General features: G+C 40.8%; 2 protein-coding genes across 12 annotated transcripts in view; one reads left to right on the top strand and one right to left on the bottom strand.

Moving 5' to 3' along the window:
- The window catches only part of LOC140710878 (uncharacterized), a 152070-nt gene that overhangs the window by 87705 nt on the left and 37504 nt on the right, over positions 1-26861 (top strand). The window lies entirely within an intron of this gene.
- Positions 1-26861, bottom strand: part of MTRF1 (mitochondrial translation release factor 1) — an 88247-nt gene that overhangs the window by 3930 nt on the left and 57456 nt on the right. For all 7 annotated transcript variants that reach the window (XM_073013688.1, XM_037986764.2, XM_073013683.1 and 4 more), the window contains 4 exons: positions 20399-20571; positions 14253-14370; positions 6488-6624; positions 3299-3397 (listed from right to left, as the gene is read on the bottom strand). In XM_073013688.1, coding sequence (XP_072869789.1) covers positions 3299-3397; positions 6488-6624; positions 14253-14370; positions 20399-20571 — 527 coding nt within the window. The remainder of the gene's footprint in view (positions 1-3298; positions 3398-6487; positions 6625-14252; positions 14371-20398; positions 20572-26861) is intronic.

Consider the following 26861-nt stretch of genomic DNA (forward strand, 5'->3'; position numbering starts at 1 on the left):
GGCAACAGAGTGACAATCTGTCGCAAAAACAAACAAACAAATAAACAAAACAGAAAAACAAAGTATATTTAAATCTCTAAGGCCAGGGGAAATTTCCAATGTAACTGGAATATAGAGCAGGAGTTAAGGCTGTTGTGAAGAAATCTGCATAAGGACATTGAGAAACAGAATAAAACTGTGAAACAATACATTATATGGTAGTCTATGCTTATTAGCTAGATAAATAAAAGAAAGAAAGTTACCTACAGAGGAAGTCATAATGAGAATACCAGGTGATCTCACAGAACCCAAAGATAGGAATGTGGAATGTGCAGGGTCACGACTACCACCTGTGGAATGAGACTGAGCCTTGGGAATAAATAAATGTAGGGACTCATATCATCAGGGTTCTTTCTATTTCTCATTTTTGCTTTTCTCCGTGTATCAATTTCATTCTTTTCTCACTGAAGATGCTTTCTCTTGGTGGCTGAAAATGTGGCTTCTAATCTCTTATATGCTTTATATATTACAGTTTCAGCCACCAAGAGAGAGAATAATCCTCTCCATCTCTGATTTTAAAATCCTGGGAAGAAACTCACGGGCTGGGACTTATTTAGGTGTCCATTCCAAAAAAATCCACTTCTGTCCTGGGTCAGGATCACGATCATTTAAGAATGCAGCAGCTCCGTCAAAAACTGTGGATGTGGTACGAAGGGCAAGTTCTAGAATAGGGGAGGAGAGCTAGGCAAAAATTCCAAAGATGCTCACATTCTTTCCTATCTGCCCCTTCCATTTGTCCAACAGCTGTTGCCCTGGGGTTAAGATCCTTATCACTTTTCCAGCTTCATCTATGATTTGGTTCCTAAATTATTCACTCTTTTTTCTTTTTTTTTGAGACAGAGTTTCGCTCTTTCGCCCAGGCTGGAGTGCAGTGGCACGATCCCGGCTCACTGCAAGCTCTGCCTCCTGGGTTCACGCCATTCTCCTGCCTCAGCCTCTCGAGTAGCTGGGACTACAGGTGCCTGCCACCATGCCCGGCTAATTTTTTTTTTTTTTTTTTTGTATTTTTAGTAGAGATGGGGTTTCACCGTGTTAGCCAGGATGGTCTCGATCTCCTGACCTCGTGATCCGCCCACCTCGGCCTCCCAAAGTCCTGGGATTACAGGCGTGAGCCACTGCGCCCAGCCAATTATTCACTCTTTACTGTCTATAGTCTCTTTACTGTCCTTCACACAGATTTTAATGTTTTACTACAGCTACCTTTTTTCATGCTGTTTTCGAACTTTCTTCCTTTCACTACTATGGAATGTCTTCTTTCCGTCCAATAGACTAGTTAGTGATTATTAGAGCTTACCAGTGTTATTTTCCTTATGACTTCTGAGTCTGGCATGCTAGTTTGGTTAGTGATATATCATTATTTAGGCCAAAGTCAGATATTTTATAACTATAGAAGCCAGTTAGTTGCCTTCCCTTTGTTTCACAACCAAATACTATACTATGCACCTATGGGCCCATCTAAAAGATATTACTGGTCATAAGAATGTGGTTATCTCCGAAAAAATTGTCACCACTACCAGAAAAACAACTGAAAGAACATGGTGTAATTAGAACAATATGGCCAAACATGTTTGGTTAATACTGTGTGTTTCCTGAGGAAAGGGAAATTAGCAAATATTTTCCTCCTTTTCAACATGGCTACTATGTTCCTATGTAAGATAGCCTTATCCTGCTGAGGAGACAGAGGATGTGGTATAAGATATACAGAAATTGACAAACATAGTAATCTTGTAAAACCAGAACTTTTTTACAAGGTATATTTCCCTTGTAAAACTAGGACTTTGATTTTGAGTACAGAATAGGACAGAGTCAAGTGAAAGAAGCCTTAGGTATCATACGGCACCAAGGAAAAAGATCAAAGCTTTCCGTCTGCTGCCTTTGCCACATAGTCCTTTATGGGACCAGTTCACTTTCTCCGTCAGTGGCAACAAAACAGACATTTTCCTGTGCTTCATCATTAATATATTTATATATTTATGTCAGTGGTGTTTGGTAGATGCGATTTAGACAGGTTAATGTTCGAACAACCTTGACCGAGTCTTTTCCCCAGCAGCCTAACTGTAACACCTCAATCTAATGAAGACACATTGTGGTAGGGAGAATTCTAAGATGCCCCCTGGTGTACACACTGTGAATAACTCCCTCTCAGCGCAGACAGGACCTGTGAAAATGACAGAGTATCATTCTAGTGCCTAGGTGACGAAGCAGTTGACTTTGAGTTAATCAAAAGGAACATTATCCAGGTCAGCTTGACCTAAACGGGTGAGCCCTTAAAAAGGCCTGAGTCATTCCTGCAAGAAGAAATTCAAAGTGGGAGAGAGTCTCTGGAGGGAGCCACTGGGAAACAACTTCCAACAGTATTTAAGCACTGAAAAGCAGCCTCCCGCTGCCTGCCAGCAAGGGAATGGGGACTTCAGTCCTACAATCCAAGGCAGTGGCATTCTGCTGGCAACCACATAACCTTGGAAGAGGACCCCAAGCTCCAGAAGAGTATGGAGCCTAGCCATGCCTTGATTTCAGCCTTGTGAGATCCTGAGAAGATAACTAAGCTCAGCTGTTCCAGGATTTCTGACCTACAGAAATCATGAGATACTTTAATCATGGGTACGGCTTTAAGTTGCTATATTTGTGGTAATTTGTTACCTGGCAATAGAAAACCAATACCCATGTATATATGCAGACTGAATATATGTTCATACATTGTGATTGCATAACGAAGAATTTTGAATTTAGAAAAGATCATTGTTTTGGCCGGGCGCGGTGGCTCAAGCCTGTAATCCCAGCACTTTGGGAGGCCAAGACGGGTGGATCACGAGGTCAGGAGATCGAGACCATCCTGGCTAACACGGTGAAACCCCGTCTCTACTAAAAAATACAAAAAACTAGCCGGGTGAGGTGGCGGGCGCCTGTAGTCCCAGCTACTTGGGAGGCTGAGGCAGGAGAATGGCGTAAACCCGGGAGGCAGAGCTTGCAGTGAGCTGAGATCCAGCCACTGCACTCCAGCCCGGGCAACAGAGCGAGACTCAGTCTTAAAAAGAAAAGAAAAGAAAAGAAAAGATCATTGTTTCGAAATGGCATAAAGATCATTATTTTTTTAACCAGCAAACTAATAGAAGTGTTTGTAAATTTTTGGGTGGCTTAATGATTTAAATTACTTGGAAATATTTTAGATATACTTGGTAGTATCTACATATAGGTTCTAGAATTTGACTATGTTTTCTTCTGAAATCAAAGGTACACAAAGCATACGCAGTGGTATTACCTTAATATCCCGAACTTCATATGCTATCCTGTGGTCACTGACTCTATCCTGGGTGAAATTATATGTCCGAATTCGCTCTGACTGTGCTCTTGTTCCCACCTGTGCCATAATAAAAAGCAATTTATATTTTACCTTTATAAATGTCTTCATTACAATGGAAAAAGCACTTGGCAAATGACTATTTCAACAATTTAGATATTTTCTAAAAGTCATATATACAAAATGACAAAGAACAAGAATGGGCAGAACTTAATGTTTAACACTACAGGTCTGTAGAGCTCAGTTATAGAATAAGAAGGAATGTTTCTTTGATATTTCAAACTCAAAATACTTAAAATCGAATTAATCATCTTTCCACTCCAATCAGTTCCTCCTCCTGGTTTCTATAAATGACAGCACCATGTATTCCCTTTTATCCAAGTAGAAAATTCTGACATTCTGCAATTGATCAAACATTTTGTGGGTGTGAGTTTACTATGCCAGGCTTTGATACAGATGCACATGGGGGGACAGACCATCTGCAATTCATCCCTTTCTCCAGCCGCCCATTTCCAATTGGTTTCATGGGTCCCTTATTACATCCTGCCCTTTCCATTTCTACTACCACTCCTGGACTCATTACTTTCACCTACAATTCTCAAACATCTCCTGATTCATCTCCCATTTTTCTGCTCACTTTGTGCTGCCCTGCTTAGTCTTCCTACAGTACAGTTTTCTGATAAATTTTCTTTGGTTCCTTCTTGTCTACTGAGCAGACACAACTCAACTCAGCATTCGAGGTACTTTGTAACGTGGCCAATCATCCCAATGTTATTTCTGAAAATTATGTGAATCTCCATAATGCCACTAATAATACTATGGCATTATTATGTGTGTGTCTGTTATCTGTGCTATAAAACATCATCTCAAGGGATGCCCTTCCCTAACACTCTCCTACCATTTCTGCCTTTCTGGTCCCAGCAATGGAAATATATTCTCTTCTTCCTCTGAAACCCATTGTACTTGGAACGTTCTTCATGGCACACCACAGTTTGTCTCATGCTACAGTTATTTGCATTCTTCCTAGTTTGCTCATCTCCTCCACCTCCCCAACACCCGATATACACAACACCCTGTCTCAAATGCTTTCGCTTTTTAAAATAAAAGAAGATAAGATATTTCTATAACTTATTGTCTTAAACCCTAAGGCAAGTGATATGAAACTAAACTCCTGACCATTAGAAGAATTTTTTAAAATTATGGATTCCTTAGCCCAACCTCAGAGATAATGGATCAGAATTATGTATTTTGAAAACATTCCCAGATCATCTCTTCTGACAATCAGCCAAGTTTGGAAACCACCCTCCCAAAGCACCAATATTAATGGCCAGGACCTCACTCCAGATCAGTTACATCAGAATTTCTGGGGTGGGGCCTGGGCATCTACGAAAGCTTGTTAGGTGATCAGTAGACCCAGGATTGGGAATGTGGCATAATGCCTTCTGTATAAAAGCCAAGTGTATATCTTGATCGAAGAAAAAAACTTCTAAGCCTTAGAAATCCCTATTAAAACATTTCAGGTAGGTGGATAACTTATTCAAGAGGCAGTGATGTCTTTTTTGGCTCGTCAATCAGACCACTGAAGAAGACACACATGAACAATTTGTATAAAGCCAATCTTGAACACCTATTTTAAAAATTACTTTGTGGGCTGGGTGCAGTGGCTCACACCTGTAATCCCAGCACTTCAGGAAGCTCAAGTGGGCAGATCACATGAGGCCAGGAGTTCGACAACAGCCTGGCCAACATGACAAAAACCCATCTCTACAAAAAATACAAAAATGAGCCAGGCATGGTGGCTGTAATCCCAGCCACTCGGGAAGCTGAGGCACAAGAATTGCTTGAACCCGGGAGGCAGAGGTTGCAGGGAGGCAGAGGTTGCAGTGAGCCAAGATCGTGCTACTGCACTCTAGCCTGGGTGACAGACAGAGAATCTGTCTCAAAAAAAAAAAAATTAGTCTGTGGAACCTCTGGTGCCAAAATATTAAAGAGCAAGTAAATTCAAATGTCTTTTTAAAATTCAAATGCGGCAGAGTTCATAGTATTTATGTTACCACTTATTTGCCAAGAAGTAATGGTGTGTACTCAGGGTATATTATTTGCTTGTTAAAAACAAAAATAAGTTATGGTTTGTAAACAAGCATTCCTGTCGGCAAATGCATACAGTGATAATGCTCTATAATCGGGGATTACCACTAACAGTGTTAATATTATTTATCTTGTCACTTTTACTACCTGCAAGTTAGCACGTAGGTAAAGAAAGCTAGAAGCACCAAAGTGTGAAAAAGCTTGGACACATCAAGATGAAAAGTATAACTAATGCTTAGGTTTAGACAATTCATTATCCTAAAAGGCCACAAAATCTTCCAAATTTAAATTACTGTAGCATAGCCAAGTGTAGTGGCATGTGCCTGTAATCCCAGCCACTCAGGAGGCTGAGGCTGGAGAATCACTTGAACCCGGGAAGTAGAGGTTGCAGTGAGCTGAGATTATGCCACTGCACTCCAGTCTGATGACAGAGTGAGACTCTGTCACAAAAAAAAAAAAAAAAAGAATTTATATATTAGGTTTACTTAAAATAATGACATTTATTCATTTTGCTTAGAATTCATCTATTTATCTATTTAAATAAGTAACACTATGCCATATATAGTACAAAATTCAAAAAGTACCAAACGATATGTAATGAAAAATAAATTTCCTTTCTACCCCTTATCTCTAGTCTCCATCAGTAGGATTCACTGTTCCCAGTTTTTTGCAATGCCATTTGTATTTGATCTCACATAGAGTTATAACACAAGCATAGGTTTTAATTTTTAAAAATCAAAAACGTTCTTAATGCTCAAAGAATTATTTTGTCTTTTAAACCATTTTCCTCTTAAGACAGTAATGATATAAACACAAGAGGGAAACAACTAGGAAATACTTTTTAGTTTATACATCTTTCATGTACTAACTTGCAAACTGGTATGCCCAAGTTCAGCCATAACCCATCCGTTCATTTGCATTGAGTTACTGCTTATTTACAAAGGAGCGCATTTCTCTATGCTCTGAAACATTCCCGTTTAAGCAAGAACAAACACTGCATTCTCTACAGAAAGTGACTTTTCTTTAAACAGTCACTAAATTATTACACCAAGTAAATCTTACCTGCAGTTTTCTAGCACTTTGTTGCTGACACTTGTCTTTCTCAATAATCTGCTGGTAGAGTCTAGCTCTCAACACACGAAAAGCTATTTCTTTATTTTTTATCTGTGATCTTTCTTGTTGGCATTCTACTACTAGCCCTGAAAAATAACAAGGATCAGAAGGTAAACTGTGGCTTCCACCAAATTAAGATAGAACCAAGGAACAGTTAAATGAGACAGGTTAATCAGGAAAATATCACAAAAGATAAAAACATTTTAGGTTTAGCACACTTCAGAAACTAGCCGCGTTATGATTGTAGCTGTAGTTGGCGCTTCAGATTCTGATATGTGAATGAGAACTCCGTATGAGCACCCAGAAAGCAGCAGCATCTACAGATGCTTACCTATCCTTTCAGTCCCCGAGCTTGGCCTCTTCCTCCTCACTCATCCAGGCATTTCTGCAGCTCAACAAACAGCAAACTACTGCTGCTCCGTATACTGTGCTGCTCCATTCTCTGTCCAACTCAAGAACTAGACTCTTCCCCTTTCAGTCACAAATATACACAGAGCTGAGGTTTTAAAAATACCTTTATAATGGCCACACGATGGCCACAGGCACGATGGCTCACACCTGTAATCCGAGCATTTAGGGAGGCCGACGCGGGTGGATCACAAGATCAGCAGATTGAGACCATCCTGGCTAACAAGGTGAAATCCCATCTCTACTAAAAATACAAAAAATTAACCAGGCGTGGTGGCATGCACCTGTAGTCCCAGCTACTTGGGAGGCTGAGGCAGGAGAATCGCTTGAACCTGGGAGGCGGAGGTTGCAGTGAGCCGAGATTACACCACTGCACTCCAGCCTGGCGATAGAGCGAGACTCCGTCAAAAAAACAAAAAACAAAAAACAAAAACAAAAACACCCTTATAGAAAAAAAGCCAATGAAAAGATGCTACTCAGAGTCTTCAAAAAGAAGAATTTATAGTGAATGTTTCTGAGTTGTCCAAGTTCTAAATTTCTAACTTGTTCTGCATAGTCTGAGTTAGCTGGGGTCCAGCTAATCAATACATCTAACCACACACAAGTTTTGGCTGGCCAGCTTCTGCATTTGGGTGGATTTGGCCCACTGTGTAGTCCAGTTACTGGCCCAAATCCAGCCCTGAAATGATCACTTCTTGAGGCTGTGTTGTTCTTAACTTTGTAGCTACCACTCTGAGGTCCATGTCTAATCCCGCTCCTCAGTACATTAGAGGAGAAAGGGGTTTTCTTTCTGAATCACAAAAACTAAAAACCAAAAGCCCCATTAGCTTGGCCTATCTGCACCAATACAGTGGTAAATATTTTGCTGGAGATTTAAAGAATTTCTATAAAATTCTATTCTCTGAACTATGTTTTCTCCTTATCTAAATAAGCTACAGTCACTACCTTCTAATATTTTTAGTAGGGCACTGAGGTTTCACTTCTACTAGTTTAATCACTTCCTGACCTCTTTACTGCGGCCATCTGATTGGACTGGGGGCACTGAGTGGCCCCCATCTTCCAGGTATTTGTCTGGAGTTTCCCTGACTCTCGTATCCTTTTCGTATTACCCAAAAGAATATGAACATTTCCTTTTTAAGACGGCCAGGCTTTCATGAGCTCTCCTCCACATTCCTCTTCTTGTCAGCTCATCTGTACTGATTTTTGCCTAAGCACCTGTATTATTCCTATCTACTCACTCAGGTTAGAACTTTTAGATCAAAACTATTACTTTCCAGCTCAGTAATTACTAATGGAATCACTTGATTATGTATTTTATTATATACTTTCTGTATTTAATAATAAGTACTCCCTTAAGAATAGAAGATGTAGAGGGAGGGAAGATATATTGAATAATAGAAGAGGGCTGGGCGCGGTGGCTCACCCTTGCAATCCCAGCACTTTGGGAGGCAAAGGCGGGTGGATTATTTGAGGCCAGAAGTTCTGAGACCAGCCTGGGTAACACAGCAAGATTTCGTCTCTACTAAAAATACAAAAAATTAGCCAGCGTGGTAACTGCACCTATAGTCCCAGCTACGCAGGGAGCTGAGGTAGGAGGATGGCTTGAGCCAAGAGTTCGAGGTTACAGTGAGCTATGATCATGCCACTGCACTCTAGCCTGGGCAACAGAGCAAAACCCAGTCAAAAGAAAGAAAGAGAGAAAGAGAAAAGAGAGGGAGAGAAAAGAGAAGAGAAGAGAAGACAAAGAATTACAGAGGCCATCTTTTATTTTACTCGCCAACTGGTAATAAACTAAAAAGCCCACTTTAATGCATAAAATATTCATTTGTCTTCACCCTTATCTTGGGATAAATTTTCCCAAGAAAGGTAATATCCCCCTGTATAAACATTTAACCATACCCCTATGAATAACTCTTCCAATGGTGGAAAATGGAGTCATCTAGAAGCAGTGGTTAGAAAAAAAAAATGATTCTTCAGAGTCCATGGCATGGAGAAAAACAGAAGAATAGAAGCTATAGTTCTCACTTTGAATTCTAGCAGGGACAGTTCCTAGTCTAAGGTCTTGGGATGGAAGAAAGAATGGGAGAAATGGAAGAAAGGCTGAGTTTTCCTTGAAGCAGATGCTGAAACTATGGCAATCCTCAAAATATGGAAGAAGCAGGCTGAAGAAATCACTTCGTTATATCTGCGTGGCTTCCTAAGGGCTAGGTCTTGACATGCCTTGCTTGCCTAAAGGGAAGGTTTGAGGGCAGGACTTCAGGCCTCTTTAAAACCAAAGACTCAGATCTAAGTGGTTAAAAGATAACTGGCCCAAGGTAAGTCTAGCAGCACAATGATAAGTCACTTTCTTTTCCTTTTATTGCTAGTTGACATGTAATAATTGTACATATTTATGGGATATAGAGTGGTATTTCGATACAATATGGAATGATCAAATCAGGGTAATTAGCACATCCATCACCTCAAAATTTATTTATCATTTCTTTGTTGTGAACATTCAAAATCTTCTAGCTTTCTGAAAATATGCAATAAATACATCACTATTAACCATATTCATGCTACAGTGCTGTAGAACACCAGCACTAATTCCTCCTATCCAGCTGTAATTCTGTATCCCTTACCCAAGCTTTCTCTATCCTCCCCTCCCCCTTACCCTTCCTAGTCTCTAATAACCACAGTTCTACTCTCTGTAAGTCACTTTTTGTAAAGTCAGCAATTTATGGCTACACAAGGTAGTTTTACAACCTTTAAGTTTTAAAGTATTCTGGTTTATTTTGTCAGAGTTTTGATCACCTTTTACCCAATTTTTTACCCATTTTAATTTTTAATTCATCTTAAGCTAATTATTACTGTTCTGGACTATGTATAATACAGATTGATATCCAACAATACAGGGTTTAGGTGAAACACATTAAGTATCCAACAATTTATGGATTGTTGAAATAAATTATGGCAAGTTACAAAAAGTATAACCTCAGGACGGGCACGGTGGCTCATGCCTGTAATCCTAGCACTTCGGGAGGAGGAGGTGGGCAGATCACTTGAGTTCAGGAGTTTGAGACCAGCCTGGCCAACATGGCGAAACTACGTCTCCACTAAAAATACAAAAATTAGCCAGGTGTGGTGGTGCACGCCCGTAGTCCCAGCTACCTGGGAGGCTGATGCAGGAGAATAGCTTGAACACTGAAGGCAGAGGTTGCAGTGAACCAAGGTTCACTGGCCACTGCATGCCAGCCTGAGTGACAGAGCTAGACTCCGTCTAGGAAAAAAAAAAAGTATAACCTCATTTTTGGGGAAAAAATGGCATATTTTTATATGTACAGAAAAGAATTTGAAAGGATGTATACCAAAGATATATGCCAACAATGGTTACTGGGTTATTATTACAGATGTTTTATGTTCTTTTGCTCATGCATATGTTATTTTCTTTTTTTTTTTTTTTTTTTTTTGAGACGGAGTCTCGCTCTGTCGCCCAGGCTGGAGTGCAGTGGCTGGATCTCGGCTCACTGCAAGCTCCGCCTCCCGGGTTTATGCCATTCTCCTGCCTCAGCCTCCCGAGTAGCTGGGACTACAGGCGCCCGCCACCTCGCCCGGCTAGTTTTTTATATTTTTTTAGTAGAGATGGGGTTTCACCGTGTTAGCCAGGATGGTCTCGATCTCCTGACCTCGTGATCCGCCCGTCTCGGCCTCCCAAAGTGCTGGGATTACAGGCTTGAGCCACCGCGCCCAGCCTTTTTTTTTTTTTTTTTGAGATGGAGTTTCACTCTTGTTGCCCAGGCTGGAGTGCAATGGTGTGATTTCAGTTCACCGCAACCCCCACCTCCCGGGTTCAAGCGATTCTCCTGCTACAGCCTCCCGAGTAGCTGGGATTACAGGCATGCGCCACCACACCCGGCTAATTTTGTATTTTTAGTAGAGACGGGGTTTTTTCATGTTGGTCAGGCTGGTCTCGAACTCCCAACTTCAGGTGATCCACCTGCCTTGGCCTCCCAAAATGCTGGGATTACAGGCATGAGCCACTGTGCCCAGCCTTTTTTTTTTTTTAAACAGTTTCCTATGGAATAAAAATCAATAAAGGAAACTTAAGAGAAAGTATGAAATTATACCATTGTTGGATATTTAGGTTGTTAGCTTTTCATATAACAATACGAGCAATCATAATGATGTCTGACTTCAAGATGGTTTCTGGGTTTTTTTTGTTTGTTTTGAGACGGAGTTTCGTTCCTATTGGCCAGGCTGAAGTGCAATGGCACAATCACAGCTCACTGCAACCTCTGCTTCCTGGATTCAACTGATTCTCCTGCTTCAGCCTGGGACTACAGGCATACACTACTATGCTTGGCTGATTTTTTTGTATTTTTAGTACAGACGGGGTTTCACCATTTTGGCCAGGCTAGTCTCGAACTCCTGACCTCAGGGGATCCACCTGCCTCAGCCTCCCAAAGTGCTGGGATTACAGGCGTGAGCCACTGCGCCTGACCCCCGCCCCCGGCTTTTTTTAAAATCACGCTACAACAAGAACAAGACACAGAAACACAAACTCCATCTGAAATAAAAGTATATAATTCCCAAACATGATCTATTAAAGACAAAAAGTGGATGGAAGAATGGTAAATGACTTAGCAGCTGGAAGGAAGGTGACACTTAATTCCCAGTAGAGGGACATGCTGACCAGAAATTGGCCAATTTGCCCTGCTAAGTGCCAGAAAGGCTCAGAAATAGAGACACCAGGTATTTCAAAAGTCAGGCTTGAGGAGCTAGGGCTAAATACAGAAAGCCTATAATAACAAATAGATCCTCAAGTCTCCTTCCTCAATCTGCAGAAGGCAGGAGGTATATTTCTGGATAATTAAATTAGGAAAATTCTAGACCTGGGACTAGTTACAAGGGAGGGCAAGTGTGAACATGGGCCGGAAGACAAGAGGATTAAGTAAACGACTGCTATTGAACAGTGTGAGACCTTGACCTTACTCTCAGCTGTATCCTGGAAGATCCTTCTCAGGAGAAAAGAAACTCGCAAAAGAAAAGGTCCCTAATTAGAAAGCTGATTAACACTCTAACTGATCTACAGTGGAACTCACTAGTGGGTATGCGGATAAGCGCACTCAGAGCTTTAGAACCTGACTCTTAAATATGTACAGACAGACAAGAATTCCTAGAAATTTCCAACATGAAAGTAAGAATGGGCTGAGTGTAGTGGCTCATGTCTGTTACCCAACACTTTGGGATGCTGAGGCAGGCAGATCACTTGAGCCGAGGAGTTGGAGACCAGCTTGGGAAATGTGGAGAAACCCGGTGTCTACCAAAAAAAAAAAAAAAAAAAAAAAGCAAAAATTAGCCAGGCAAGCGCCTGTAGTTCCAGCTACCAGGAACAGGGGGCGGGGGAGTGGTGCTGAGGTGGGAGGGTCACCTGAGCCTGGGAAAGTCACAGCTGCAGTGAGCTGTGATCCCACCACTGTACTCCAGCCTGGGCAACAGGCCAAGGCCTTGTCTCAGAAAGAAAAAAAGAAAAGTAAAGCAAGCATGAAACAAAAATAAACTCAGAAGAAACACAGACACTGCAGAAAGCAGAAGGGAACATCAGGGAAACTAAAAGTAATATCCTTGAGCAATAAAAAAAAGAAGTAGGTATCAAGAAAATAAGAAAAGGATGCTATGAGAAAACAATTCTGAGAACAAGAAAGAGCTCCCAAAAGTTAAAAAAAAATAAATTTTTTAAAATCAGAAAAAGGGTAGGAAAAATAACTAAAAAACAAAGTGACAGACAATATGAGGGAAAAAAAAATTCAAGAGGTCTAACATCTAACTAATAGAAATCCCAGGAAGAATAAAGAAAATGTTATGCAAGAAATTATTGAAGAAAGTATTTCAGAGCTGAAAGGCATGAGTCTCTAAACTGAAAGCAACAAATACAAGGAATGAAAAAGACTTTCAATGCTCTAAGGGGAAGTTATTTCCAAGAAATGATCGATGAAGTGTAAAGTTAGAATAAAGCTATTTTCAGATCTCCAAAGCCTTGAAATATTTACATGTCACAAATCTTTTCTCAGGAAACCACTTAAAGATGAGCTTTGTTACAATGACAGAGTAACAAAGAGAAAAAGACAATATGGAACCCAAGAAATGGGAGGATCCAACACAGAATAGAGGTGAAAGGAACTCCCCAACTGCCGATGACCAGGACAACCCCTGTGCAATGTCCTGGGGAGCAGCTTGTCCACACTGGAGCAAGATGATGGAGTGCTCTGTCAGGGGGTCTCCAGAGAGCACTGGAGCGACTTCATTTTACACAGCTTTTGGAAGATGCAGGCAGACTCAGAGTCAAAGAAAAGTAGGCAAATGAAAAATCAATGAGGTAATGATTAACTCTAGGAAATGAAATCACAGGACTGTATGCTAATGGGCTCAGCGTCAAACACTATCTGTTCATTATATGAACACAGTGAAAATTAATTTTGCCAAAAGACAAATATTTGGAAGAGGAAAAAGTATACAGGAAGGGCAAAATTCTCATCTACAACATTAAGATGTAAATATATAACCTTTATAGTTGGTCAGAAGAGCACTATTTGCCTATTATTTAGGTATACTGAGGTAATTACCAGAAGAAATAGCTAAAAGAGGCTTATTTGTTTTTTGCAGCTAGAGAAGTGAGCTAAAAAAATTTAAAGTGGTTATCTTTAGGAAATGGGAACTGAGGGTAGAGGAAGTAGGAAGAGGGTGGGAACAAGTTCAGACAGCTGTTGGTTTTTTTGTTATAGGACTTTGCCATTAGACTTTTAAAACCATATACATGAAATGTAAAAATTAATTTTAAAAAATAAAGAAGTTAAAAATTTTTAATTTGAAAAATGGTAGGAATATTTAAAATCACATTACAGACCGCAAAACTACCTCAGAGTATACCAAAATTACCAATATTCTAAATAAAAGCGTTACTGCAGCAAAGCCTAATGGAGTTAGCCATCATGCTGCAAGGTGACAGAAGATCCACGGCGGTGGCCTGTCCAAGGCTGCTTCTGTGTTTCATTTGTATTTAGGCTGGGGCACCTCTGGTTGCTCACTCCTGTCCAGCATACCTGGGAAGCTTCCCTGAACAGGTCTGCTCACTGTCCGCATCTTTTCAGAAAGGAATCTTTCCAAACAGAAGGGGAACATGAACACAATAGCCATCCTTATCCACAACCCCAGTGACATTTTTAAAGAGCTGTGCAAGGAACCAGACACTCACATAGGATTATTTCCTTCCAAATGCTGAGTAAGATGGAAAAATGGTTAAAAGTACAAAGCCAAGGGGCTTGCTTACCTGTGGGGATATGGACAAGTCTGACAGCACTATCAGTTGTGTTAACATGCTGCCCTCCTGCTCCTTTGGCTCGAAATGTATCTATTCGCAAATCCTTGGGGTCCAATTTCACATCCACCTAGAACAGAAGGGATGGCATAATTCTACACTCTGTGAATACTTTAATATGAAATCGATTCCAAGATTTTTCAAATAAACTGTACTGTTTTAAGTTATAGCCTTTAGACTAAGAGAAGTAACTTATACCAAAGAAAGAGCAATAAACTGCCCATTCCAATAGGATGCTATTTTTTGTTTGTTTGAGACAGGATCGCTCTCTGTTGCCTAGGCTGGAGTATAGTGGCACAATCATAACCCACTGTAACCTCAAACTCCTGGGCTTAAGTGATCCTCCTGCCTCAGCCTCCTGAGTAGCTAGGACTACAGGTGCGCACCACCATGCCATGTTAATTTTAAAAATTTCTTGTACAAATGGGGTCTTGCTAATTTGCCCAGGCTGGTCTTAAACTCCTGGCCTCAAGTGATCCTCCCACCTTGGACTTCCTGAATGCTGAGGTTACAGACATGAGCCACCACACCTGGCCCAGGGATTCCATTTTTAAGCACTGATTTAGGATGTTATGAGATCACTGAGTTTTCAATCCATCAAAAGTTTCATCATTCATCATCCCAAAGTTACATGTAAGAAACCCCCAAAAATATATAAAATACACACATATATACTATATATTGTTGATTCTCATTATTGTTAGAATGTCTATTTGCAAATTTTCCTACTCACTAAAATTTATTTGTATCCTTGAATTAACACCTAAGGCACTTCCACAGTCATTTGCAGACATGCATAGGGCAGTGAAAAATATGAGTTGCTCCACACTTGCCCATTGCCAGCTGAAGTAGGGCAAGGTAACACTGCCTTCTTGTGGCAGCTCTCCTACAGAGATGACCAGAGAATGGAGGTGTAGGAGGCAGAGCAGAGCAGTGCTCTGGCTCTGGGGCCAGTTGGACTGGGTTTGAATATGAACACCAGCACCTGTTAGTGGAGCAGCATCAGGCAAGTCACTCGACACTCTTAGGCCTCGTTTTCTTTATTGTAAAGTATACAGAATCTACCAGGATGGGTTATTTTTAGAATTTAAGATTATAATCTGTGAGCTCAGTGTGTGTGTGTGTTTATGGATTTAGCTAATTTTTTTTTTTTTTTTTGAGAGAGGGTCTCACTCTGTTGCCTGGGCTGGAGTGCAATGGTGCAATCATAGCTCACTGCCACCTTGAACTCCTGGACTTAAGCAATCTTCCTGCCTCAACCTCCTGAGTAGCTGGGACCACAGGTGTGTGCCACCACGCTCAGCTGGATTTAGTTAATATTGAACCATTGTTCCTAACACTGATTTAACAAATACTGAACCATTACTCCCAAGTGGTTCAATATCTACTAAATTAGTGTTTGCTGCAACTTTACAGAACATAACTACTGGGAATAATGAAAATCAACTTCATTGGTGTATGTGTGTGTTTATTAGTGGATTGAAAGGTGGCTCCCAAAAAGATATGTTCATGTCCTAATTCATGGAACCTTATTCGGAAAAAGGTTCTTTGCAGAGGTAATTGAGTTAAGATGAGATTATCCTGGATTATCAGGATAGGCCCTAAATCCAATGACAAGTGTCCTTATAAGAAACAACTAGAGGAGACAGTAAAGGAGAAGACCATGTGAATTTGAATAGTGGTATAGTTTCAAGCCAAGGAACACCTGGAGCAACCAGAAGCTGGAAGATGCAAGGGAGGATTCTCCCCAGAGCCTTCAGAGAGGCGTGACTCTGCTGACACCTTGATTTTGGACTTCTGGCTGCTAGAACTGTGAAATAATAAGTTACTGCTATTCGAAGCCACTAAGTTTGTGGTAATTTGTTACAGCAGCCTTTGGAAACTTATACATAGACACGGACACAGACACAGACACACACACACACACACACACAAATAGTTAACAAATATGTTTTGTTTTGTTTTTTGTTTTTTTTGAGACAGTCTTGCTTTGTTGCCCAGGCTGGAGTGCAGTGGCATGATCTCAGAATTCACTGCAACCTCTGACTCCCAGGTTCAAGAGATTCTCCTGCCTCAGCCTCCCGAGTAGCTGGGATTATAGGCGTGTGCCATCAATACCAGCTACTTTTTGTATTTTTAGTAGAGATGGGATTTCACCATGTTGGCCTGGCTGGTCTCGAACTCCTGATCTCATTATCCACCCACCTTGGCCTCCTAAAGTGCTGGATTACAGGCATGAGCCACTGCACCCAGCCTACAACAAATATGCTATTTTTAAGGGGAGAGCTAACATTTTGTTCCACATTCATCATTTATTATGATGAATGACAAAGCAAGTGTGACTTTTCTCTTTGAAAAGTAACTAGTAACTGGGTCAGGGCTGGAATCTAAGATACTGTTCAGCTGATTGTTCTTTTGTATGTTTCCTCTCAAGTGAGTGCCACATAGTGAAGAAAAAGATTATACGGCTTTTGTTAATATATGTTAGAGTTGGCTGCCTTAAGACTTCAATAAGTACTGAAGAGATAAGAGTGACTTACCATTTCATGTGGCTATAGTATATTAAGTAGTTACGTAGAAAATGTGTGAATATCATATGCCACATTCTCCCAAATGTTACAGAAATGATCTAATGACTTTTGGGAAACTCTGGATACAGAAATGGTGACTGAGGGCAGATAGAGCATTTTAAATGTCAGTTAAGAGAACATAATCTTGTACTTTTAGAATAGTGAGATGCCACTAAATGAGTTTAATTTTCAAGAATATGAAAACAGGGCCCAGCACTGTGGCTCACGCCTGTAATCTCAGCACTGTGGGAGGCCAAGGCAAGCAGATCACTTGAGCTTAGGAGGTTCAAGACCAGCCTGAGCAACATGGCAAAACCTCGTCTCTACAAAAAATATAAAAATTAGCCGGGCATTGTGGCACACACCTGTATAGTCCCAGCTACTCAAAAGGCTAAGGTGGGAAAATCACTTGAGCCTGGGAGGTAGAGGTTGCAGTAAGCCAAGATAGGGCCACTGCACTCTAGCCTGGGTGACTGAGTGAGAATCCGTCTCAAAAAAAAAAAGAAAAAAAAAAAATGAAAATAAAAACAGGGTAAGTGGGAACGGGGCAGAAGAAATAAGGATGGAAGCAAGACAACTCTATGGTTTTGATTTTTTAACCATGTAAATGTTTAATATATGAAAATAAAATTAAGTAAAAGAGAGAAGAAAAATCAAAGCCTAAAATTAAATAAAAACAGAAATAAATGAACCAAAATATTTATCATAATAACCACACAGAAAAAGATTATTTCAAATGGTCTCTGAGCATAGTGCTCTGACTATGCATTCTTTTTTTTTTCGAAACAGAGTCTCACTCTGTCGCCCAGGCTGGAGCACAATGGCTTGATCTCAGCTCATTGCAATCTCCGCCTCACGGGCTCAAGCAATTCTCCTGCCTCAGCCTCCTGAGTAGCTGGGACTACAGGCACGCAGCACCACACCTGGCTAATTTTTTTGTATTTTTAGTAGAGACAGGGTTTCACCATGTTGGCTAGGCTGGTCTTGAACTCCTGACCTCAAATGATCCTGTCTGCCTCGGCCTCCCAAAGTGCTGGGATTACAGCGTGAGCCACCACACCCAGCCTGACTATACATTCTTGGTAGAATATATTCTAAGGGAAAAAATATTAAACTTACTCAGTAGTTTACTATTAGTAATGTTGATATTGTAATTTTGAAACTATTTTATATATAGTATATAATAAACCAAATAAACATATTAAAATGATTATGAAACAAGATTTTTTGTATAATGGAGAGATGTAAATACAAAATGCAAGAAGTTGAGGGGTGACAAAAATTTCCGTAATGTTAAATTTGAATTGGTAGTAATAATATGAAACTGTGATTTCAAAACATGTATTTCCTGGCTATATCCACTGAAGGAGTCTAGAAGTAACAACACTAACGATAATGAACAGACCTACTATCTAGATCTTGATTTCTGGATACATTCCGCACTAAAATGAACCAGGCTGACTTAAGTCTGAGGCAGGATAGTACAAAATGGGCCTAGGAATCTAAGTGTGTCCAAAAGCATAGATGCACTCAAATGATAGTATCATTTCAAAAGGACAAAAGGGGTACCCTAAAAGGCTACTATAGACCAAATCTGGGACTATTTGAACATAAAGAAGAATAGTAACCATAAATAAGTGAATTAAAACATGAATCCATGAGTCTATAATGAGGTTAATATGTGAAACTTGATATATGAGTTTATAATGAAATCATACACTAGAAAAAGAACGCAAGAAAGTGTGGGCTAGAAGGTGAGAAGGTAGTAGGGAGGAAAGTTCTTTACAGAAGAATGCCAGTTAATAAATGTGGAAGGAATGACGGAATTAGAAAATCACCATCTTGCAACCCCAAAGTAAAGAACTGATTCAGGCAAGGATCACCAATGGATGTTAAAACTATGGATGAAAGGTAGTTGGGAACAGGATATATGTACCCTAGAAATTACTTAGTAATTGCAAAGGGAGAAATACACTTTTACAACGGAGATATTTCTATGGTCACCATCTTCACTAACTACTAAAACTAAGGCACGCTAAAAATGAGACAATCTAGCATTATGTGTCTTCTGATAAGAGGCAACATGCCTATAACTACAACTATGAAGTATTCTCACTCAAAATATGTAACCTGCACGGAATGGAACATGTAGATGTAACTTTCAACATAATACAGAAGATAAAGGAACAAGTTAAAGAGTACCATGAGGAACAGTCAGAGGAATCCAGAATGTGGGACATTCTTCAAGACAAATGGTCTAGACTTTTCAAAAAGTCATTATCATTAAATAATAATAATAATAACAAGTTAGGAGACTGTTCCAAACTTAAAGAAATATAGCAACTAATTGCAACGTGTGAAACTTGACAGGATCCTGGTTTAAAAAAAAAAAAATCACTATATCCAGGTATAGTGGCACACCTGTAGTCCTAGCTACTCAGGAGGTTAAGGCAGGAGGATCACCTTGAACCCAGGAGTTCAAGTTCAGCCTGAGCAACACAGTGAGACCTTGCCTCCAAAAATAAACAGCTATAAAAAAATTGGGGGCTGATTAGGGAAACTGTTCAATGTACTAGATATTCGATATTACACAATTATGCTTAGTTTTCCTAGGTAATGGTAGTGTGCTTATATAGGATAATGCCTAGGAGATGTATATGAAAGATTTGGAAGGTAAGGTCTCATGGTGTCTGCTGTATCCTTTACAGTTCATTTAAGTAAATGTATATACATACACATAGGAATCAAGCAAATGTGAGAAAATGTAAACAACCAACCTCAGGTGAAGGTTATAACATTTCATTATAGTATCCTTTCAATTTTCTATATGTTTAAAAAAAAAGGTTAGGGAAAAGAAAAATATAGAGCAGATGGCTGTATTCAACTAAAAAGATAGATATATGGTCCCCATACTGATATTATACCACTGACCCTGAAATATTATCTCTGGAATTCATTTTCTTTCTTAAGATAAAATTTAGGCAGCAACATTAAACGAACATTTTTTGAAAATTAGTGACTTCTATTTAAAAGCAAACAAAACATCTTGGTCAGTGATAAGAGGGGCAACTTTGCCTGGGGGAGAATTAAAGATTTCCCGTTAGAGACTATCAAGTCCAATCTGTAGCCATGAAAAGAACAGATTTCGGCTGGGAGCGGTGGCTCACACCTGTAATCCCACCACTTTGGGAGGCTGAGACAGGCGGATTGCCCGAGGTCAGGAGTTCGAGACCAGTCTGGCCAACATAGTGAAACCCTGTCTCTATTAAAAATACAAAAAAATTAGCCAGGCGTGGTGGCATGTGCATGTAATCCCAGCTACTCAGGAGGCTGAGGCAGGAGAATTGCTTGAACAAGGGAGGTGGAGGTTGCAATGAGCTGAGATCGTACCACCAACCTGGGCGACAGAGTGAGACTCCGTCTCAAAAACAAAACAAAACAAAGGACAGATTTTCCTAGAAGCTAAGGCTTCCTAGCACAATACCCGCTGACATGGAGTGAGTTTCCCATGCCTCCTGCTGAGGTTACCTCATCTGGTTGAGGAAGGACAATAACCGACATCGTTCCTGTGTGAATGCGCTGCATCCTTGAGGACAGGCCCACCTCGGGGATACGCTGAACTCGGTGAATCCCACCCTCATACTTCAAATGCTTATAGACACTGTCACCAGAAATTCGGGCGGCGGCATGATGTAGTCCACCTAGGGGAACAACAGTCCAGAAATAGTAATGAATTCTCCTTTGAAACAGATCAGGATCCTAAATGTCCTTAATCGAAGGCCTGAATGTGAGTACAGAGCCTGAGATGAGAACATAAAGCATGGGAGAACAACGGCCTCTGAGAAGAAGAAGAAAGGAAGACATAAAGTATAAACAAAACTAGTTTCCCAATGTAAATGTATTAAAATATAAAAGGAAACATACCAAAATTTAATTAATTAATTATAGGAGCTAGTGATGCAACAATAGGAAACATACCAAAATATTGTTTGGTTATGTCTGGGGAATAGAATAATACATTTTCTTATTTCCAAATTTTCTATAATGAACAAGTTTTATTTTTTTTTATTTTTATTTTTTTTGAGGCGGAGTCTCGCTCTGTGGCCCAGGCTGGAGTGCAGTGGCCAGATCTCAGCTCACTGCAAGCTCCGTCTCCCGGATTTACGCCATTCTCCTGCCTCAGCCTCCCGAGTAGCTGGGACTACAGGCGCCCGCCACCTCGCCCGGCTAGTTTTTTGTATTTTTTAGTAGAGACGGGGTTTCACTGTGTTAGCCAGGATGGTCTTGATCTCCTGACCTCGTGATCCGCCCGTCTCGGCCTCCCAAAGTGCTGGGATTACAGGCTTGAGCCACCGCGCCCGGCACAAGTTTTATTTTTATAATAAGGGAAAAATACTATTAGAACAAAAAATAATACTGGGACGTTTTCTGCATTGAACTACCCTGTGTATTCTTAGGCTAATACGGTATCATATATTAAAAAATGCTCAATAGTAGAATAATTTTATAATGTTTAATAACTCTACAGATCCTCCCAAGTTTTCAAGAATTTATTGAAAGTCAGCTCTTGCTTATCTGTGGAGTGGGAAGAGTATCACAAAAGAATCTTAACGCCTAGGCTAGCTTGTTTTTTTTTTTTTTTTTGAGACAGAGTCTTGCACTGTTGCCAGGGCTGGTGTGCAATGGCTCGATCTCGGCTCGCTGCAACCTCTGCCTTGTGTGCTCAAGCGATTCTCCTGCCTCAGTCTCTTCAGTGGCTAGGATTACAGGCGCCCGCCACCAGGCCCGGCTAATTTTTCATATTTTTAGTAGAGACGGGGTTTCACTATGTTGGCCAGTTTGGTCTTGAACTCCTGACCTCATGATCTGCCCGCGTCAGGGTCCCAAAGTGCTGGGATTACAGGTGTGAGCCACCATGCCCAGCCACTTGTTCTTATCTAATGTTTTTTTAAAAATCTTTTTTATGATACAATAATATATGAAGACAGAAAAACACACAAATTGAATATATGGTTTAATGTCCACCACTCGGGTCAAGAAAAAGAACTGTTCTAGTCACTCCACAAGCCCTCCCAAATGCCATTTCCAGTCATAATCCTCTCTCTTCCCTATGAGTAATCATTATCCTGACTTTTATTCCTTTCTTTACCATAATTTCATTACCTAAACGTGTAGCCCTAGGCACTACAGTTTAGTCCTGCCCATTTAAAAATATTTGATGTATCTTTTTAGTCTATTAGTCCACATGCTTATCATCCATTGCTTTCATTTCCTACAAATGATCTGTTGAACGTGGGCTGCTGATCTGTAGAATTTCCAGCAGTCTGTTTTTGCAGATTGCATATTCTTGGTGCAAGTCACCCTGTTCTGCTGCCCTCGGTATTGGCAGCAATTAGACAGCTGGATGCAGACACTGGATCAGACCTCAGTTTGAGCCCCTTGGCAAGACTACAGGAGGTGTACGGTGTCTGGATGTCTCTCTTTTTAGTCTTGACAGCCTTTGACACTGAATGGTGAGAGTCTGATTCTATCATTTCTTTCTCACTTATTAGTTAAAATACACTAATAAAGAGATACTTCTCCTTGTCTACCATTTGATTACCTAGTGATACAATTACATAGGAAAAGCAAGATAAATGTTTGATTCTGTCCCTTTTACCAGTTCTACCAATATACCAACATTTTTTTTTTTTTGTAATACACTGAACTGGTTCATTTTAATCCTCTGAAGATGACCAATTAAAAGTTTAAATTATCATTATGAACTCAAGGATTGAAACACATGTAGCATGTTTAAACCAAGTACAGTTATTATTAAAGCTCAACTAGTCCCATCTTTGGCCCATAGAGCCTCTTCAAATTGACTTCTGAATTCTTTTGACATGCCTCATTTATATGGGACATGCCCCATTTGTATGGCATAACAAGATATTCCAGGATTATCTTGAACATTTTTTGCCCTAGACCTGGAATCAGCCATGTCTCCAAGAAGTCCTGGTTCGAGAGAACCAGGCTAGGGTTGTCCACTACTACTGGATTTGGTTATTTCTAAGCCTTTTCAGTGGCCAGAGATAGGAAATAACCTCATGAGTTCATGTGATGTTGAGACACAATTTTCCATGGGTCTCTTGTGTTCCTGCACATCTTACAAATGAAGCATTGCTGGCTATTTCGCTCTAAAATATCTTTTAAAGGTGGTTTGTGCAGTGAACAGCCTTGGAAATAATGTGTCCCTCCTGAGCAAAGGATAGGTTTCCACAGCCTTGGAAGACAGAGATAGTGTCTCTTTCTAGAGCAATGTGCAGGCATGCCTACTGCCCATTAAAAAAATGGCTGGGCGCAGTGGTTCATGCCTGTAATCCTGGCACTTTGCAAAGCTGAGGTGGGCAGACAGCGGGAGCCCAGGAGTTCAAGACCATCCTGGGCAACACAGTCAAACTTCATCTCTACAATAAATACAAAAATTATGGCCGGCGCTGTGGCTCACGCCTGTAGTCCCAGCACTTTGGGAGGCCGAGATGGGCGGATCACGAGGTCAGGAGTTCAAGACCAGCCTAACCAACAGGATGAAACCCCGTCTCTACTAAAAATACAATAATTAGCTGGGCGTGGTGGCGTGCGCCTGTAGTCCCAGCTACTCGGGATGCTGAGGCAGAAGAATCGCTTGAACCTGAGAGGCGGAGGTTGCAGTGAGCCAAGATCGTGCCACTGCATTCCAGACTGGGTGACAGAGCGAGACTCCATCTCAAAATAAATAAATAAAAAAAATTAAATACAAATAAAAATTAAAAACTTAGCCAGGCGTGGTGGCGTATGCCTGTAGTCCCAGCTACATGGGAGGCTGACGTGGGAAGATGGCTTGAGTCCAGTTGAGGCTGCAGCGAGCTGTGATGATGCCACTGCCCTCCAGCCTGGGAGACAGTGTGAGACCCCGCCTCAAAAAAAAAAAAAATAAAAAGACTCAATTTCCTTAAGTTCAGTGCTCTTCTCCTATAATGCAACCTACCGTGTGGGCAGATATCATCTGGTCTTCTTCGTTGTTGCCCTGTGGGACTCTAGGCTCAGGGAACTGGCACAAAAATGCTGATACTCTGGCTATTGCAATAACCCTGAGTAATAAACTGTCCTTCACTGCTGACCCATGAAACAGCAGCAGGCTACCTTGTCAGCGTGCAAGTAGGGTAAAATCTCAGACCTTTCAGAGTTTTTACAACTGACACTTCCAAGTTAAACTCAACCTCTTTTCTATTACATTTTTATTGTGTTTCTTCCCATACCAAGAATCTTGGTTCTCAAAGAGAGAGCATTAGAATTAAAATATTCCACAATTACTCATCTGTTTTTATATTACGCTACACACCTAACAGTCTCAGAATACTCATACTAGTTCTACTAATACAATTACTACAAACATTAAAACTTTTTTGCATATGCTCTTGCCATTTGCCTCCCATTTTTCAAATGATTGTACTATATCTACACTGTCAGATCATACAGTCCTTATGTAACAAATTCATTCTCCTTAGCCCTCAATTAGTCCCAGTTCTTCATCTAACTGAATATTTCATGCTCACCCCCACTCCATATTTTGCTGTCTCTCATTTTAGTTGTCTGAAGCTTGTTTCTAGTAGATTCCACAAAAAGGGACCATGGGAAGAGTATTTCCTGAATTCTTGCATAATGATAACAATTTGCTCCCTTCACATTTATAAGTCAGTTTTGCTGATTATAAAATCCTTAACTCAACTTTCTTTCTTTCTTTCAGTGAACTCTATCTCTCTCTAGCACAAAGTGCTGTTACTGAAAAGTCTGAAGGAAATCTAATCCTTCCCTTATAAGTCTCAGGGTCTTTGTTCCCACATGTCTAATGGATCTTTTCCCTTTTTTGTAAGTCCAAACATTTTATTAGCCGATGGCTTAGTGTTGGTTGTTCTAGCTGGATATTTTCAGATGTGCACATGGTTTCAAATCTTTTCTTTTTTTTTTTTTTTTTTTTGAGACGGAGTCTTGCTCTGTCGCCCAGGCTGGAGTGCAGTGGCCGGATCTCAGCTCACTGCAAGCTCCGCCTCCCGGGTTTGCGCCATTCTCCTGCCTCAGCCTCCCGAGTAGCTGGGACTACAGGTGCCCGCCACCTCACCCGGCTAGTTTTTTGTATTTTTTAGTAGAGACGGGGTTTCACCATGTTAGCCAGGATGGTCTCGATCTCCTGACCTCGTGATCCGCCCGTCTCGGCCTCCCAAAGTGCTGGGATTACAGGCTTGAGCCACTGTGCCCAGCCTCAAATCTTTTATTTCTATTTCAGAAGAGTTCTCTGGAAATATAGATGTATTTATCATAGGCAGCCTCAAGGGTGGCCCCCCAGGATCCCTGCCTGCTGGTATTCATACCCTTACAGTTCCCTCCCAGCTGGTCTGTATGATCAACGCATATGGTATGGCAGAGGTGATACTAAGTCACCTTCCGAGGTTAGATTATAAAGAACCATGGCCTCCATCTTGCATCACTCACTTGGGAGAAACAGGTTGCTAAGTCGGAAATAGCCCTATGGAGAGGCCCTCATGGTGAAAAGCTGGTATCTGCTTACAACCACGTGAGTGAGCTTAGAAGCAGGCCCTGAAGCCCCAGTCTTGTGTTGAGATGACAAGAACCCCACCCAACAGCTCAACTGCAACCTCATGAGAGACCCTGTGCCACTCAAAAAAGCAACTGATTCCTGACCCGCATAAATTGTGAGATGAAAAATGTTTGTTGCCTTGAAGTTGCTAAGCTTTGGGTAATTTGTTACACAGCAATAAATAACTAATATAGTATCTGCTCTTTTATCATCTAATCAATCTTTTTGCCTGTCAACAGTATTTGTCATTTTTCTTCACTCCTTTATTATGTCTTCATTTCTTCTTGATTTCAAAAAAATTTTCCTTTTTGACTACTATTTTCTTAAGGCATTAAATGTTCTGTTTATCTGCTCAAATGTTTCTTCTGATTTATTCATATCTAAAATGATTTTTCTTTGCTTTCTAATTATTTCCTGAGTCTGTCATTTCTACTCCTGATTTGCCAGATTCTTTGACACTTCATTTTTTTTTTTTTTTTTTTTTGAGGACATGGTCTCACTCTGTTGTCTGGGCTGCAGTGCAGTGGCACAATCTCAGCTCACTTCAGTGTTGACCTCCTGGGCTCAAGCCATCCCACCTCAGCCAATGGAGCAGCTGGGACTACAGACGTGTACCACCATGCTCAGCTAATTTTTAAAATTTTTTGTAGAGACAAGATCTCACCATGTGGGACCCAGGCTGGTCTCAAACTCCTGGGCTCAAGTGATCCTCCCACCTTGGCCTCCCAAACTGCTGGGGAATATAGGTGTGAGCCACCGTGCTCAGCCTCTTAACTTATTTTGAAATAGTAGATTATAGTTTTGACCTATTTTGTAGTCATATCTTTCTAATGTGCTTTCATTGTCTGTAGGGATATTATTCTACTCCTTATTCTCTTGTTTCTTATAAAACTTTGTATGGAATTTGACCTTAATACTTTTCTGTGGTTTATTTTTATGTGAGATTACTTTTCCATACGTTTTAGAATGAGTCCAGGAAGGCTCTTCTAACTTCACAGAGCTCTCTTTTCTGTGACTTTGTGTAATGTTCAAGTAAACAGCAGCCTGCTTTCTGGGACTTCCTGGCTGTTCTCCCTGACATTGGATTAGATCTTCTTTTCCCTTCCTCCCTCTTTATCCCTGTCCTGCTCAACTTTGAGTGTCCTCCCAGCAGTCCCTCCTCAGTGTGGGGGCCTGTTTTGGAAAGGCGCCCTAGTGGATCTGTTTGGAGCAGTCCCTCCTCAGTGTGGGGGCCTGTTTTAGAAAGGCGCCCCTAGTGGATCTGTTTGGAGCAGTCCCTCCTCAGTGTGGGGGCCTGTTTTAGAAAGGCGCCCTAGTGGATCTGTTTGGAGCAGTCCCTCCTCAGTGTGGAGGCCTGTTTTAGAAAGGCGCCCTAGT

Source organism: Chlorocebus sabaeus, chromosome 3, assembly GCF_047675955.1.
Source record: "Chlorocebus sabaeus isolate Y175 chromosome 3, mChlSab1.0.hap1, whole genome shotgun sequence".
Taxonomy (NCBI): domain Eukaryota; kingdom Metazoa; phylum Chordata; class Mammalia; order Primates; family Cercopithecidae; genus Chlorocebus; species Chlorocebus sabaeus.